Below are 14514 nucleotides of genomic sequence, written 5' to 3'. Positions count from 1 at the left end.
ACAAACCCATGGACAGTGAAATAAAACGGCCATATTTAAAGTAGTAAAAAAAAGAAACCTCAAATTGTCGTTAATTTAAAACTGCCAAGAGTCAAATTGTGACCAAAAAATAAAAACCAAAAAGGTTATAAAATTATTTAAAGCAAATTGTGACTGAAAAATAAAACCAAAAAGTTTATAAAATTATTTAAAGCAAATTGTGACTGAAAAATAAAAACCAAAAAGTTTATAAAATTATTTAAAGCAAATTGTGACTGAAAAATAAAACCAAAAAGGTTTTAAAATTATTTAAAGCAAATTGTGACCGAAAAATAAAAACCAAAAAGGTTATAAAATTATTTAAAGCAAATTGTGACTGAAAAATAAAACCAAAAAGGTTATAAAATTATTTAAAGCAAATTGTGACCGAAAAATAAAAACCAAAAAGGTTATAAAATTATTTAAAGTACGGGCTGGAGTTGTATTCTGTATAATACACTTTCTCTGGAATGTTTTTAGGTAAAGGTTGGTGTTTCTGGATATGTTGTTGTACAGCTACATAATAAGCTTTATTATTTTCTGTATAACTTCAGTCCGACTGGCCGTTCTGGCAACCTTTCAGAAACAGCTCATCCTGCGACAGATGTCCGTCGAAGGCGTCCATGTAGAGGCTGCTGGTGCTGCTGCCGCTGCTGCCCAGGAACGTACCTACAGCCCGGCCTTGGCGGGCGTGGCCGACGGCATCGCTGAACACTTTGTTGATCTGCTCCTCTGAGGGCATCCACCAGTCTGGGTTTGAGGCACAGTGCATCCGGATAAACTCTGGCAAGATTTTAAATAAAAGTAGTTTTTTTGGGGGGGGGGGTTTCACAGGAATTCAAAGGGAAGTTTTAATTTCAGTCAGGATTTGACATAATTAAGGCTTCAGTTCATATTTGGTGGAGGAGGATGAGAAGAAACTGGCCAAAAAACACAGTCTATCTAATGTATGTGTTTGTTTTGCTACAGTTTAAAAAAAAAAAACGAGTTTTAGGTTAGTTTAGTTTAAGTTTAGTTTTATAACTTCTGATTATCTGGCATTTTTATGTCTCACTCTGCCAGCTTGATATTAAAATAAGATCTGAATATATATACTACTACATGGGATAATAATCATATCTGATTATAATACAATGGTACTATTATAATAACAAAAACTTGTCCATTTAGGATGTCAAAAACATTAAATGCTCTCCACTTACAAGGAAGTTCTTTAAAAAAGGGGAATGCCATGATAAAACAAGTGTTCATAAAAAATATTCTGAGAATAATGCTGAGATTTAAAGATTTAAAATTGCATTTGAACTTTATTAAGTCTCCTTTCATGAGGGAAAAATAATTCATAAGGAATACAAATAAAGTAAAAGAATTAATTTTCTATTTAGAATTCAGCTTTGTTGTTTGCTTTATATAATATATATATAAATAAACATATAGCAAAAAAGAAACTGAGACATGACCATGCTGAAGAAAAAGAATGTAAGAGGGCATCATCCCCTTTATGAGCTCTTAGTATTTTGCATATACTGTACGTTTCTTTCTTTGTTTATTTTCTGACCTACCATAATATTACCACCACAGGAATGACGTCTGAATTAAAATATTTCCTCAAATTGCACAGAATTTCCTTTTATATAAAGGGAGGTTTCAGCACCTTCACCTTTAGTTTCACTTACAAGAGTAAACACAATCAGCATTTTCAACAGCAGCATGCAGTGGCAGATTTTATTGTGGGTGATGTGGCTTTTTGGCCAGGGCGCCATACCACAGGGATTTTAGTTAGATCTTTCTTCACTCAGATTCTCAGATCCACAATTTGATTTATTTATTTTAATTTATCTAACATTTATTGGCAAAAACACAAAAAGGTTCTTTTTGGCATTTGGAGCCTTGAGACAAGTGTGAAATGTTAATTAGAATATATAGATCAGTCAAATCTGGACAGATATTTTACAGGGATCACAAATGCTCTCAGTTTTCCTTAAAACATTGTTGAAATCATTATCTAACCTACCAATAAATCAATTTATGTCAGTCAATTAAAATCAGATCAGACCAGATCCATTTTCCATAGTTCTTAATGTGTTAAATAAGTTACCCAACAAAATGTTTTTTTTGGTTATCAGAGAGGTGTTTGGTTGTGCGTCTGGCAGCTGAAAGAGGTTCTTACCCAGGGTACCACTTAGCCCCGCCTCCCCATCCCTACCAGAACTGTGACAGGATGCAGGTGAGGAGGTTTTTCTAGCTTTTTTGTGCAATAATTTAAATCTGTTCCATAGGAGCATAGCTCAAACAGTGCACACAAAATCCAGAATCCAGAAAATGACTGACTGACTGACATATTTTAATGTTTGGAGTTTTTTTTTATAATGAATTGAACTGTATCGAAGCTCTCCTAAACCTTTCTTGCGTGCTTCCCGCAATTTGGGACACCAATATTCAGGTGCAAGGAGCCGTAGCATAGCACGGTAAGATACTTTTTGTTGCCACCAAAACAGTAGCAGGACACCATGTGTATACATTATGTTGTCAAAAGCATTACAACCACCTACTGTAAGCTACAGTTGCATTGGCACAAAGCCCTTTATGGCCACTCAAAAGACCTCAAAAGACATATCTGTAAAAAAATAAACAAATAAAGGACTATTATTACTGCCAAAGGCTTCAAAATGCTGACACATTAGTCTTCAGAATAAAAAAAAAACACTGATATAAGAGGAGAAAACCTGGATTTGTGACAGTTGTGTCACACTTTAATTTTAAATATATGCTCTAAAATCTGATGCCCATTGTTGTTTGCAGAAAATAAGTGACTGCATACTCTCCTAAATCAGCCGAGAATCAGGCGACGTACCTCTGAGGCAGCTGACTTTGATGGGGTTGAGCGGCCGTCTCTCCAGGTTTGGATCTCCTGAGTGCACCGAGCGCTTCCTTTTGCCCAAACCGCAGGAGAACTTGAGCTCATCCGTGGTGAAGACGTAGCGGATCAGGTAGCGCAGGAGCCTTCTGCCGTCTTTCTTTGAGGAGTTGACGGCTTCGTCCCACTGCTTGTTGGTGATGAAGAGCGGGTAATTCTCCAGGAGCTGTTTACTCCCCTAAAAGGAAGAGGAGTTAAACTCAGATGGAGTTTGGGTGTGACAACAAACCAGATATATGACTCATAGATTAAATGACAAACCTCAAAAACTGTTTGTTGTTCTTCCTCCTGCAGAGATACATCTTTTAATTCCATATTGTCACACTGCTTGAAGATGGATATAATGTTATATTTTACTCCTTATCATACGGACAATCCTTTACAACAACAAGCACAAGTCTGACTCACCTCTCTGAGCTGCTCCTCTGACATTGGCTGGGCCAGCTGGTGGTGAAACTCAAGAACAGCCTTGAAGTAGTCAAGGGCATTTTGACAGGGAACTGTAAAAACAAAAAAAACTATAATAAACAATCCAAAAAAAAAATCCCTGAAACAAGATGACTTGATTTAGTTATCCTGCAAACATGTCCTTAGATGACTTCCTTTACTTGTCTTGTAAATTCTGAGAAATAACTTATAACTTATATTTCTTCCATCTTGATTATATTGTCTTCAGAACTGCAATTCCTATTTGAATGTCCTCTCCTATTGATCACAGAGGTAAAGTGAAGATTCCTCTTATATTGGTTAATAATATAAATATTGGTTGTAATGTAAAGCTGCATTTTCTGTTGTCACAGCAGATGTATAATGATTCTCAATTCATTTTCAAATATCACTGAAAATGAATTAATCTTAGTAAGTGAATTCAAAAAGTGGAACTCATTTTATAAAGAGATCCAAACCCGCCTAAATGTCATGGACCATTTCACCATGACTGTGAAGACCATCACATTGACATTACAGAACATTTCTTGTGTTAGAAATAATTTAGGGGCTTTCATTAGGTGTACATCATAATATGTTGAGTATGAGGGATTGCTGCAAAGTCAACGCCAGTGACTGTCCACTGTCTCTACTTGCTCATCCAGGAGGAGTGAATGCTGTAAGTCTCTGACTGGATGCAATCTGCTGGGTTTCCTTAGATAGAAAAACTTTTTATCCAATTTGAATAAATAACTGAATCTGACTGCACTGTTCAATGGTTAGGATTAATTGGAATGTACAGGGGTGGGACAATGAAACTGAAACACCTGGTTTTAGACCACAATAATTTATTAGTATGGTGTAGGGCCTCCTTTTGCGGCCAATACAGCATCAATTCGTCTTGGGAATGACATATACAAGTCCTGCACAGTGGTCAGAGGGATTTTAAGCCATTCTTCTTGCAGGATAGTGGCCAGGTCACTACGTGATACTGGTGGAGGAAAACGTTTCCTGACTCGCTCCTCCAAAACACCCCAAAGTGGCTCAATAATATTTAGATCTGGTGACTGTGCAGGCCATGGGAGATGTTCAACTTCACTTTCATGTTCATCAAACCAATCTTTCACCAGTCTTGCTGTGTGTATTGGTGCATTGTCATCCTGATACACGGCACCGCCTTCAGGATACAATGTTTGAACCATTGGATGCACATGGTCCTCAAGAATGGTTCGGTAGTCCTTGGCAGTGATGCGCCCATCTAGCACAAGTATTGGGCCAAGGGAATGCCATGATATGGCAGCCCAAACCATCACTGATCCACCGCCATGCTTCACTCTGGGCATGCAGTAGTCTGGGTGGTACGCTTCTTTGGGGCTTCTCCACACCGTAACTCTCCTGGATGTGGGGAAAACACTAAAGGTGGACTCATCAGAGAACAATACATGTTTCACATTGTCCACAGCCCAAGATTTGCGCTCCTTGCACCATTGAAACCAACGTTTGGCATTGGCATGAGTGACCAAAGGTTTGGCTATAGCAGCCCGGCCGTGTATATTGACCCTGTGGAGCTCCTGACGGACAGTTCTGGTGGAAACAGGAGAGTTGAGGTGCACATTTAATTCTGCCGTGATTTGGGCAGCTGTGGTTTTATGTTTTTTGGATACAATCCAGGTTAGCACCCGAACATCCCTTTCATACAGCTTCCTCTTGCGTCCACAGTTAATCCTGTTGGATGTGGTTCGTCCTTCTTGGTGATATGCTGACATTACCCTGGATAACGTGGATCTTGATACATCACAAAGACTTGCTGTCTTGGTCACAGATGCGCCAGCAAGACGTGCACCAACAATTTATCCTCTTTTGAATTCTGGTATGTCACCCATAATGTTGTGTGCATTTCAATATTTTGAGCAAAACTGTGCTCTTACCCTGCTAATTGAACCTTCACACTCTGCTCTTACTGGTGCAATGTGCAATCAATGAAGACTGGCTACCAGGCTGGTCCAATTTAGCCATGAAACCACCCACACTAAAATGACATGTGTTTCAGTTTCATTGTCCAACCCCTGTATGTACCTGATCTTTGTGAAGTGCCTTGAGACAACATGTGTTGTGAATTGGCGCTATATAAATAAACTGAATTGAATAATCTAAATACACCACTGTTTGCGATGACTCTATAAATGTTTCACTTTTTGAATTTATTTACTTGACTAGATTAACTTTATGATTACATTTCTACCCATCATTCTGCAATGATGCCTTATGATCTATAATCACATGTGACTTTCCTATAGGGTTACTAGAAGGATGGGTATTGACTTTCGGAAGAATGGAAAATATTGCACATGTAATACTGTTTCACTACAAATGTAATTTCAAATTATGGCTGCTTTACAACTAACATCTGAACGTGAATGTCTGCCAGGACCCACAGGCCCTCAAACTAAAATCCACTCTGGCCTGAACTGTTCCCACATTTTCATTTAAACATGCTTTCACTCATGATCATTTGAAATATTAGGGCTTATAATTGTCTGTATTATTTTTCCTATGTTTCACTCTCATGCTTTGTCTTTGTGAAGCAGTTATATATTTGTCCTATTGCATAAATAGTCAGTCATTTTCTACCGCTTATTCCATAGTGGGTCACAGGGAAGCTGGTGCCTATCTCCAGCAGTCTATGAGCAAGAGGCAGGGTACACCCTGGACAGGTCGCCAGTCCATCACAGGGCAACATACAAACAACCATGCACACACTCATTCATATACCTAAGGGCAATTTAGAGTGACAAATTAACCTAACAGGCATATCTTTGGACTGTGGAAGGAAGCTGGAGTACCTGGTGAGAACCCACGCATGCAGAGGGAGAACATGCAAACTCCATGCAGAAAGAACCCCAGACGGGAATCAAACCCAGGACCTTCTTGCTGCAAGGCAACAGTGCTACCAACTGCACCACTGTGCAGACCTTACATAAATAATAGGACTAAAAATATAAGCTATCTAAACATCACAGGAATTAACAACAAAACCCTAATGAGGTTCTGGCCATGATTACAAAACCTGGAATGTTCTCTAGTTTGTTCCGGAGCTCCTCATTCTCCTGCTGCAGACATAGCACCTCCTGCTCCAGCTCCAGACAGCGTGGGCAGCAGTTCTCCTCCTCCTCGTCTTCTTCCGGCAGCGTGGACGATGGGTGGCCGTAAGACTCTGACGGAGCTGGGGACCCCCAGCCTCCCAGGGTGTGTCTCGATGGAGACACCTCTGAAGCGGGCTCCGCAGGAGCACACTGCTCACCATCGAGACCCGCAGCCAAACGTTGCTGAGGCCCAGAGAGCAGGTAGTTCTGTAGGGAGTCTGTGAAGATGCGGAGGACTGCAGAGGTCTGTTGCTGGTTTGAATGGCTTTGTTGGGCTTCTTCCTCTGGATCTGTGGTGGAAGAGCTCTCCTGGGGTTTCAGCTTCCCCTGTGAGGAGCTGTGGAGCCCCTGAGCGTCTCCTCGTCCATCTTCCAGCTTGATGTTAGAGCTAAGGGAGGAAGAGGGAGGCTCCAGGAGACGGCCGTTGTTGAGAAGGTTGAGGACTCGGCTGCACTGCTGGGCGAAGGCATCTAAGATGAGACGGTTCTCTGTGGAAGAGGAGGGGATCAGGAGATGTGAGAAGCAGAATCTGTCTATTATGGTCAGTTTCTAGTTTTATTTGTTGACAAGACTTCTTATCTGAAGGTGAAAGCATTATAAATTACAGCTCAAAAAGTGCAAAACAAGATTATGGCGCACATCCTTTCCATTCCATTCCCAGATTAAACTCGGGGACGCAGCCAAAAAGACATGGTAACTCTGGAGGAACTGATCAGAAGCTGGACAGAGTTTATGGTAAGATGAATGGAGCTAAATAAAGAGTGATCCTGAAAGAAAGCCTTTTGAAAGATGGAAAAATAACGTGTAACTGTAGTTGAGGTTCACATTCAAACAAGACAACAACCGTAAACATAATAAGACAGCTAGCGCTACAATCGAATACTTTAAATCACAGCATATTCATGCATCACAATGGCCCAGTCAAAGTCCAGTTCTAAAGCCAGATGAGAATCTGTGGCAAGACTTGAAAACTGTTGTGCACAGATGATCTTTTTCCAATCTGGTTGAGAGGAGGATGTTAGCCAAGCTCACATCCATCAAGGACATAACCTCTCACCCACTGCACCGGACTGTAGAGGAGCTGAGCAGCTCCTTCAGTGGCCGACTGAGACACCCTCAGTGCAGGAAGGAGCACTACCACAGGGCCTTCATCTCCACCACAGTCAGACAATTCTGCTGTATAATAACTCATTTAATAACCTCTGTATTTGTAAATACCTGCAATCCTTGTCACTTTAGCACAATCACCTCCACTACTTATTGTACATATTTTATTTTATTCTATTATTACTACTTGTTTTTGCACATCTACCTTGTTCTTCTTTGATTGCACATTTTTTCATAACTATCTGCACCCTACTTGTGTGTTACTAAGAGCTGCTGTATCAAGTTAATTTCGTCATTGTGAGATCAATAAAGTCTATCTTATCTTATCTGGCTTGACTTGAGCTATTTTGTCAAGATATAACCCAACAGACTTGCAACTGTAATTTCAATGAAGGATGGTTATACAAAGTATTGGTTCAAGGATGAATAAAAATGCACGCCACATGTTTCAGATCGTTACTGGGAAAAAAACTAACTGAAGTATGAATTCTTTTGCTGGGTATTTGATGTTACAAATTTAGATGACTTGCACAATGTGTTGCTCTTCTTTGGTTGTGAATAGTCTTTTGAAAATTTAGCGATTGCTTCATCTGCTAATATACTAAGTAAGATGCTACTTCCTTTTCCTTCTCTTTTTGAGCTAATGTGTTCTATAAAAAGCCTTCTGTGGGCTGCTTTGTTCATAGAAATGTCAGCTTGATTATGGTGATTTATTCAGATGTCAATAAACTCTAAGGTCGCGGTATCTGTTGTGACCAGGACAATCAGCACATAGTTATGGTCCAGATTCAGGCCTCAGTGCGCATATTTCCCTGGTAGTCTGAACACGTCTCAGTGAAATTAATCCACACACCTCCACATAATGATTATGAGTCTGTCGCTGCAGACAAAACACACAAACAGACACTCGCAGAAACAGATGAAATAAGTTCTGGGCGCCCGCTGCGGCGGTGCCACTCGCTCAGACGTATCTATCAGCCAAGGACAGATGTGTCACATTTATTAAAATGTGTGCTATCTCTGTTTACCCGTGGAGATGTGCCTGATATCATTCGCCCTCATCCCTTCACCCACCTCCTCACAATCTCCCCCTCCTCTCCTGGTCTGTGGCACTGTGAGCTGGGAACCTCATAAAATTTCATTAAAAACACCACGGTCGGCAGAAGCAAATTTATGAGGCCCATTTGTTTTAATCACGCCTCTTTGGGAAAGGCTTTTCAATGCAATTTGGGTTATTGTGTGCTGAACTGATTGCAGGTTCTAGGGTCTCTGCTGCTGCTCTTCATAGAAAAGGACACTCAGTTTTTCCCCTACAGCAAAGAGAAAGAAAATAACCTGTCTCATTTGTGCAGATAAAAGCACGTTGATGTATCATTATCAGCTGAGGAGTCGAGCATCTTGCATTGCCTGGGCAGATTGAATTTAGCATGCAAAGTGCATGTCAAAACATCAGCAAACAATAGGACCAGGTTCAATTGATCTTAAAACACACTATTAACATTTGCAATAAAAAGATTTATTATGCACCAGTTTGAGCTGCCTAGAGTCTGTCTGAAAACTTGACTGTAAAGCTTAAAAAAATAAACAGCATGCAGAGCCTCTGCTGCCTGCCGAGATAACCAGATTAAAATCTGATTACAGGATGCTGTCTAATATTTAATTTTCAAACTGCCAGGATAAGGTTCATCGCTTTCATCTAAATGTTGGCTCCCATGGACCAGCCCTCCACATGGGGAACACATTTCTTGCCTGTATGCAGCCCGTTAATGAACAGCAGCTGAGGAAGAAAAATAAATAAAAATGAGCAGGGAACAATGTGTTTCAACAGGATGATGGTGAGAACCCTTAATGATGCACAGAGAAAAGGGGAGAGATGCAAAGAGTGTAATTTTGTGCACATAAAATGGAGATTTGATCACGATTGCTCCCATTACACGAGTAAATCAATCACTGTTTGACAGGAGGAACAAAGGAAGAAATGGAAAATATGAGGATTAGGTGATGCTGGCTTTTTCTTTCAGTTTATTGATTCTGCCTACAGCTTAGGGGCCTATGTCTTGGAAGCAAACACAAAATATACACAATGAATCAAAAGAGAGAGCCGGCCTAAGGCATAAGCAAACCAAGCAGCTGCTTAGGGCCTCGAAACCAGATGGGGCCATAGGGAGAATTTTGTTTCTGAATAAAACATTTTGTAGGTCAGTAAGTGAATGTTTTAGAAGTAGACTGGCTGTTTTTACACACCACCTTTTTACGTGGTGTACGATAAGGAAAAAATATTTTAAACTACATCACCATGAGGAAAACTAATTGGTTTCCACAACATTTTCTGAGCTTATTTTTTCTTTTTAGAAAAAACAAGATGGAGGCGCATTCTGTTATTGTTGTGTTTTGTCGTTTGCATCTTTACTCCTTATCAGGTCTGCACAGTGGCACAGTGCGAAGCACAGTTGCCTTGCAGTAAGAAGGTACTGGGTTTGAATCTGAGCCTGGGATCTTTCTGTATGGAGTGTGCATGTTCTCGTCGTGCATGCGTGGGTTCTCTCTGGATACTCTGGCACACCCCCACAATGTAAAACCATGACAGTTAGGTTAATGGGTTATACTAAAATAAACATTGTCCTTAAAAAGGAATGTGTCTCGGTGTTGCCCTGTGATGGCCTGGTGACCTGTCCAGGGTGTACCCTCGACCAATGGAGATCGACACCTGGGACCTGCCAAGGATAAGCGGGTATAGACATTGATATTGTCAACATAGATGCTAAGGTCTCCCGCAATGATTAAGCAATCATAATAAACACATATCCCAGATATAAGTAGTAACTGTCAGCTGTCAGTTGTGTTCTTTCTTGTCATCTACTGTAAATGGCTGAGGCTTCTGTTTTTTAATTCACAGAATAAACAAATGTTGGAAAGATTTATTAAGACAAAATCCATCAGCCTTGAAAAGATGTCTGCGTTTCCTGAAAATGTTGATGTTGTCGATAAAGTTCACCGATTTTGCAACACATGCATCTTTAAGCCATTTTTTAAGCATCTGCAATCTGCTGAATCTCTCATCTCCACGCCAAACTGGCGGCAGAGGTTCACTAAAAATCACCTTGATATTGAGACCATGAACTTTGTTCAGCAAATGAATAAAATCCTCTTTCAAGATTTCCGACTGTTGCTTTACAGCATCAAGGCCTACTGAGTGTATGATGAGGTTTTTCAGTTTTTTGTTGATCCGTGATCATCAATATTTCTCTGAGATATCAGACACCGTTATTGACAAAACCAGGTACTTTGGTGTTTTTATTGCTGCAAAAGTATGAAATCTCTTTCATGCCTTCATCACCCACTATTAGGGTTTGTGGCCAAGTGGCTGGCTCTTTCTGAAGACACTAAGGAGGAAACCCTTTAGAGAGCAATCTTGTCTCAAACCTCTTGTTGGTGTTTGAAGATTAACTTTCAATCGGGGAGTCAAAGCCTAGTGGAAGTGGAGCAAACATGTTTTCTAGTGGAATATTCGTGTTTTTAGTTGGTTTGCTTCTATGGTTTGTTGTGACCACAGTCCGCAGCTGTTTTCTTCTTGGTGCTTTTCTCCGCAGTGTTGGCCGAACTGTTAAATCTAGGTGCAGGTTTTGTCCATGCAGTCTTCCCAGATTTAAAGGAAGGGATTTATTCGTTGGCTTTGCGCCAAGAGAGTTCCAGGGAGGACATTTGGTCGGTTTAATCTCATTTACATCAGAATTATGTTTCTTGAAACCCTCTTTTGGAACTAAGAGCCCTCTTTTTTCACATATAGGTTTTAAAAATCACAACTTCAATTTAAAAGCATCTGTAATTACTGTAGAATACCTCTATCCATGTAGAATAATCCACACTATTTAAATTGCTTTTCCAGCTTGTCTCAAAGTGGTTCAAGGGCACATCAAAAACCCTCTTTTTTGTGTTTTCACAGATAAAAATACAGATTTTTTAAGCCTTACATTTGGTTTTAAAGAATCCCTGTTTAGTGGGAGACGGTGGGAACTATTCAGTTGAGGTTTACTCAGTCTAAGTATTTAAGACATTAAACAGCAGATGATTAAATGTAGTCCAGATTTCTTAAATAAAAATGAAACAGAAAACTACCTTTAGTTAGATGCCAAATCATAAGCAACAATTAAAATACTATCTTCAGTGTAATTAGTGCTAACACTGCTCACCAAATGGGGGAGTGTATTGTCATCAAATTGACATAAATAAGCAATAAGAAGACCCCAGGAGGACATCTAACAGATATTTTTTCTCCTAATGGTGCCCCCTTAGTTGCATCGCCCAGGGCTGAAACCCATATCTTTATAACAAAACCTCCTCTGGCTTTTGGTTTTGACGTGCCACCAGTCTGGACACCCCTTAAAACACCTTCTGGAGGTGCGAGCATGGATGGTATAAAGGGGATGAAAAATTCTGCTTAGGGCCCCGTAAAGCCTTGGTCCAGCTCTGTCTGAAAACAAGAAAACTGAACTCGCGTGTTTTTAAAAGAAAGATAAGAGACAAAGCAGAACTAACAGGGTCCACTCTAGACAAGTTTCACACCCACCTGTGCTGATACCGTAGGTGCAGTCCGGAGATAACCTGGGCTCCGAACCGCTGCAGGAGCGTCGCTGGGAGCCAAGGAATGCCGTTGCCGCTGAGGTGGATGTCGGGACCCTCCTGCTGGGCCTGGCCTCACATGGGAGACGGTGGTGCTGCTGGCTGCTGCTGATAGCGACGCTGCATTGGTGGAGGTGCTGCAGCCGCTGCTGTTGCTGCTGTTGCTGGGAAGGATGAGGCTGCTCGGGATGGAAAGTGAAGGGATGCCCGTCGGGAAACAGAGGCAGCTCCACCACAGCGGACCGGTCAAAGCGCGACTTGCCCGCGGAGCGCTTGCTTTGGAAGGGTTTCAGGGTGCTGTACGGACCCCGAAGCTGTCTGCACATCTTCGGGGCGCAGGGCCCTTCATCTGCGGGTTGCATCTCTCCCTCCATACCGGCCGGGTGTCACGCTACTCTTTGTGGCGTGCTGGCTTGACAGCTGATGATTGAACGATCCGACCGCAGCTGTCTGGCTCGGTTTCCCTTCAGACACACACATGCACGGCGTGAAGCTGCTTTACTGACAAGTGGCCGCTCCAATCCCCAGTCGGGAGCGCACACCAAGACTCCTCCAGAGGGTAATACAGGCGGGACTTCTTTGTAGCCAACATCCCCACCGAGAACAGCGGGGCGCTGTAGCAGTTGTAGCTACGATATGGAATTACAATAAATAAATAAAATAAAAAAACCTACAAAGAAAGGAAAAGGCAGTGGCCATTTTGCTCTGGAACAAAAATGATCAACATAAATGAGAGAACTGGATTATCAAATATTAATGAAACAAGCCTAAAGGTTATTCCTACGATAATGAAGATCAAGAAAAGAAGATCAAGAAGAAAGAAAGAAACTGTCTATTATCAACCATATAATTCAACTGAATCAATTTGTCTTAAAAATGTACTGCATGTTCATGGTCTGATTAATCTCGCCTTAAGTCACAGCCCACAGACGAGCATCTTAAACACGTATGTGTTTATATCTTCAGCCTGTTGTAGATTAATGTTTGTCATCGGCTGTTAAGAGACAGCTAACAGCTGCCCAGAAGCCTCTAGGCTTAAAACTTTGTATCGCCACAAGGGGGCGCCGCCTCAATAGGTCTAAAACATGAGGTTTTCACCCACTGCTGCTAACCACAGGTTTTCCGTTCAAACAGACCACACTGGTCAGCTGTTTTTACGCGTGTGAGTAATTTTTACAGCATATAAAAGTTATTGGTTACGTTGACAATAAGACAAAGGTGTAGCAACTCTTCAACTTTTTTATAGAAATTAATGTAAATATAGGCTTTTTGTTAAGTTGAAGAAAAATCACACAGTAGGCTACACACAGGAACAAATTTCAAAAGCAAAATTAATCTCAGAATGCCAACAAAAGAAGCAAAATGACCGTAAAATACTGAAGTGAAGAGCAAATGAAATCAGAGCTGCACAAATCTGCAAAGAGAAATAAAATGACCTCAAGTGAATAGGATGAAAATCACCACACAGATCATTTTTTTTTGTCATATTTTGTAACATTACAATCACAAACTAGAATGCATTTTATTGTGATTTTATGTGTTAGATCAACACAGATTTTTGCATAATTATGAGGGGTTCTTTTTTTTTAACACATAAACATTTTAATAATTGTGGCTGCATTTGTATCTAGCCACTTTTAACCTTAATTGGGACAGAGCATACATGTGCTTTTTCAGGAGGGACAGAGAAATTGGACAGAGTTGATGAGAAGATGGATGGAGCTAAATAAAGAGTAGTCTTGTAAGAAAACCTTCTAGATAGAGGCTGTAAAAGACCTAAAACTCGCACGAGGTTCGCCTTCCCAATAAAGTACACTGAATGTTGTAGTTGTATGTGAAAAAACGTTTACTTTTGCAAGGTACTGTAGCTACAGTAACATATCAACTCAGTTCAGTTCAATTCAATTGAGTTTTATTTACATAGCGCCAATTCACAACACATGTCGTTTCAAGGCGCTTTACAAAGCATATGTTTAAAGTGCTACATGTGGAAAGAAGGGCAAGTTTAAATGAGAAAATTGGTAAAGATATAGAAAACTGAGTCAACAAAAGAAAGAAAAAAAAAACACTGCAGGAGACAAACTGTCACAAAACAACTAAGAGCATAAAAAATACTGCCGAACAAAAAAAAAAACAACTAATAAATATATAATTTTCCTTTATGGAGTGAGATTTATTCTCTATAAGACAATATATTTACTCAAACAGTAGAAGTGTTGTTGTGAAACATCTCTGCATGAGTGAAAGCACAAACTGCTGTCAGGGTTTTTCACTTGTTTATAG

At 40.4% G+C, this 14514-nt stretch overlaps 1 protein-coding gene across 4 annotated transcripts; it reads right to left on the bottom strand.

Moving 5' to 3' along the window:
- Window positions 1-360: 360 nt before the first annotated feature.
- On the bottom strand, window positions 361-14510 carry LOC124860261 (BEN domain-containing protein 4). Of its 4 annotated transcripts, none has more exons than XM_047353408.1 (6): window positions 12179-14510; window positions 6429-6992; window positions 3344-3435; window positions 3197-3262; window positions 2873-3113; window positions 361-801 (listed from the first exon to the last, which is right to left on the bottom strand). In XM_047353408.1, exons 1-6 carry the CDS (start codon window positions 12603-12605, stop codon window positions 569-571), a joined length of 1623 nt encoding a protein of 540 aa, XP_047209364.1. In that variant the 5' UTR covers window positions 12606-14510; the 3' UTR covers window positions 361-568. The 4 variants fall into 4 exon arrangements, with proteins under 4 accessions (XP_047209364.1, XP_047209365.1, XP_047209366.1 ...); XM_047353409.1 differs by having other exon boundaries at window positions 3197-3259; XM_047353410.1 differs by having other exon boundaries at window positions 3197-3223.
- Window positions 14511-14514: the final 4 nt, after the last annotated feature.

This window comes from Girardinichthys multiradiatus, chromosome 23 (assembly GCF_021462225.1).
Source record: "Girardinichthys multiradiatus isolate DD_20200921_A chromosome 23, DD_fGirMul_XY1, whole genome shotgun sequence".
Classification (NCBI taxonomy): Eukaryota; Metazoa; Chordata; class Actinopteri; order Cyprinodontiformes; family Goodeidae; genus Girardinichthys; species Girardinichthys multiradiatus.
The sequence above is the reverse complement of the archived record's forward strand: the minus strand, read 5'-3'. Positions and strand labels throughout refer to the sequence as shown.

What these genes read in the sequence shown, in the direction of transcription:
- LOC124860261 (XM_047353408.1), bottom strand. Translation starts at nt 12,605, where the DNA reads ATGGAGGGAGAGATGCAACCCGCAGATGAAGGGCCCTGCGCCCCGAAG. An exon ending in CACCTACGGTATCAGCACAG is followed by an intron (nt 6,993 to 12,178) that starts GTGGGTGTGAAA and finishes CCTCTTCCACAG; the next exon opens with AGAACCGTCTCATCTTAGAT. An exon ending in AACAACAAACAGTTTTTGAG is followed by an intron (nt 3,114 to 3,196) that starts GTTTGTCATTTA and finishes TCTTCCTTTTAG; the next exon opens with GGGAGTAAACAGCTCCTGGA.